Here is a 2809-nt window from a genome sequence, read left to right as displayed (position 1 = left end):
GGCGAGACGCTCACCAGCAGCCGCCTGCAGTAGCCGATCTTCCTGCTGCCGTCCACGTTGGTCAGGACAAAAGAAAAGGTTTCGCTGCAAGGAAAGACAATGCGTGGGGATGGGACAGCTCTGCCAGCCCGCGGCCCTCAGGGGGGTGACACCCTCAGAGTAGGTCAGGTACCTGGTGAACTCGGTGACGGGGGCCCAGTTGTTGCCGTCGGGGAAGCAGAAGAGGGGGATGGCTTGCAGGAGACGTTCCTCCTCCTCCTTCTGGCCCTTCAGCAAGTTCTCGCGCTGGAAAAAAAAGTGACATCAAGAGTCAGGGCGGTGGAAGGTGCCCAGAGGCCCAGGGGACAAGGTGGGATGAGCGGTGACCCAAAGCAATCCCAAACTCAGAGCAATGCAGAGGGTGCTCACACATCCCTCAACAAGCATCTCCCCAAAATCCTCTTTTTTACCCCATGGGCAAAGCAGAAGCACCCAGAGGCCCCTCTGCAAACAGGGGAGGCTCCTCCTGTGCCACTTCCCCACCGTGTGGTTTCATTGCTCTGGTCTCCCCTCTTGGGACAGGAGACCAGGGAGCATCCCAGGATTTTCCTCCTGGGATTTTTGGCCCCGGGCTCAGAGCACAGGGAGGGACAGACAGTCCCTGCAACCCCAACCGAGGCAGGCAGAGCCCTGGGGTTCAGGTCTGCGACCCCGGGGCATGGAGTGTTTTTCTGCTCTCCCCCCCCAGCTCTAGAGCCAGGGAAGGAGCAGCATCCCCTTTTCCTCTAGACTTGAAAAAATCTCATCTTCCTGGAAACATGGGACTAAATACCTTTGGGAACTGGTAAGTTATCTTGGGTTCGTAACGTCCGTCCAACATCTTCTTCAGCGACACCACCACCAGGTACTCGAAGAAAAACTGTCCGGCAGAATAAAGGACTGAGCTCCGCTCTCCTGCCTTCCCCTGTGGCACCCGCGAGGGGTGGTTTTCTGCAGAAGGGGCCTCATCTTTTCCTTCTGTAGGTAAAAAAACCCAAACAAATAAACAAAAACCAGAGTGAAATGAAAGGCAGAAGGTGTCCCAAGGGCAGGAGAGGAGATGCGGAGCTAATCACGAACCAACGAAAGAGACTGGAGGGAACTGGGACCTGGTGCACAGGGAGTTTGGGTCCCCAGCAGTGAATGGCTGGGGACAGCGAAAGGAAAGAGAAATGGCTCTTAGGAGACTTTGGATTGCACCAAAGTGCCATCAGACACCCCCAGCCCTCCTTTGCCCCATCCCAGCCAGGGCAGAGGGATGCCCAGAGCAAAGCTGACACATGGGATCACAGAATCACACAGAATCACAGAATAATTGAGGCTGGAAAAACCTCTGAGATCAAGTCCAGGTTATACAGACGGTCTGTGCAGAAAGCATCCAGGGAAAGGTGTGGGAATGCTTTTATAGCAGTTAATTTTATTCCCTTAGGGGAAAAAACAACAACAGTAAACAAACAGCACAGATCTTGTTCGAGCACCTCCAAAGGCTCCAGCCAGATGAATCCCAACCTCTCCCTGCCAGATGTCCTCAGTCCTGGGAACAGGCGATTGCAAATGAGATACTTGAGGGCTTTCCCTAAACCACAGCTCTCAAAGCAAAGCAGTTCCCTGAGATTACACCCCATTTCTTGCTCGGCCGGTTGGGGAGGACAGCTGGGGAGTGTCAGATCTCCCAACCCGAAAAACTAGAAATAAGAATGGAAAGAGCCAATGCTGACATCTCCAAGAGCCCTGGGATGATCATGGTGGGGCCGTAAGAGCCCAGGGCTGGGAAGGAGAAGAGTTAAACGCCGCTGGGAGCCTCAGCCAGGCTGTGCCACAGATCTCCCCTCTCCCAGCAGCTGCTTGAGACTCTCCACATCCCTGGTTCCTGGTGCTGAAACTGTCCCAGGCTTGGTCTCATCTCTGGTTATGGTGGAGAGCTTGGAACAGAAATGCTTGAGCTGCTCCTAGGAACAACAGGCAGGAAAGTAAACGCGTGGCTGCATGAAATAACCGACTCTTTCAGTCTGCCCCTGTGTCCTGGAGCTTGGCCCCAGGCTCTCCTGGTTGTGCTGCAGCTTGGCAGGACAAGGCACGACCATGGCCGGCTGCTCCCTTCGTCCTTCCTCACCCATGACATCCTCCTCCGAAACGGATGGACACTCCATCCCTGTATCCCCCCGGCTCCGTAGCTGTCTCCTTTGGTCTGGAAACACCTTTCCAGCCTTTGCTCCAGGTTATTGGGAGCCGATGGGAGTAGAAAGCTCATCCGAGGAGATGATACATTGTGGGATTTCCCTTCCCAGTGATCAGAAATGCCTCTCCTAGCTTGGGTGGGGACACGCACAAAGCCACCCCCGTGTGCAACGTGGGGCTGTTCCACCTCCGCATGCAAAGTCCTTCCTCTTGGCAAGGTGAAATTCATCCCAAAGAGGAAAACCCAGGAGCATCCCAAGGATGGGATCCAGCTGCAGATACCTCTGGTTTCTTCTCATCAGGGATCACCAAGATCCCAGCAACACGCTCCAGGCCAGGGCAAAAAGGTCGACAAGGTGCATTTTGTTTCTCCTGCTCTTCCTTGAGATGCTCCAGCAACAGCTTCAGTCCGATCTCACTGGGCTGGGGCAGGAGGTTGTTGCTGGGGGGACCCCAGCGAACGGGGCAGGGTGGTGGGGAGAGCTGCTGGGGTCCTCCATCCTCGCTGGATGCCGGTGTTGGTTGTTTTCCCATCGCAGAGAACCAGGGTAAGGTGCAAGTCCAGTTAAATCCTGCCTATCCCGTCCCACCCTGCGTTTCACAGAAGAGCTGG

At 55.2% G+C, this 2809-nt stretch overlaps 1 protein-coding gene across 1 annotated transcript in view; it reads right to left on the bottom strand.

Annotated features, from left to right (window-relative positions):
* LOC104273290 (DENN domain-containing protein 2D-like) overlaps nt 1–996 on the bottom strand; it is a gene marked incomplete at both ends in the record, with an annotated part of 2273 nt that extends 1277 nt beyond the window's left edge. Inside the window, 3 exons of the mRNA XM_009868569.1 lie at nt 15–84; nt 173–285; nt 812–996. Coding sequence (XP_009866871.1) covers nt 15–84; nt 173–285; nt 812–996 — 368 coding nt within the window. The remainder of the gene's footprint in view (nt 1–14; nt 85–172; nt 286–811) is intronic.
* Between the last annotated feature and the right edge of the window lie 1813 nt (nt 997–2809).

The sequence above is a fragment of the Apaloderma vittatum genome, unplaced genomic scaffold (assembly GCF_000703405.1).
Source record: "Apaloderma vittatum isolate BGI_N311 unplaced genomic scaffold, ASM70340v1 scaffold41534, whole genome shotgun sequence".
Classification (NCBI taxonomy): Eukaryota; Metazoa; Chordata; class Aves; order Trogoniformes; family Trogonidae; genus Apaloderma; species Apaloderma vittatum.
The sequence above is the reverse complement of the archived record's forward strand: the minus strand, read 5'-3'. Positions and strand labels throughout refer to the sequence as shown.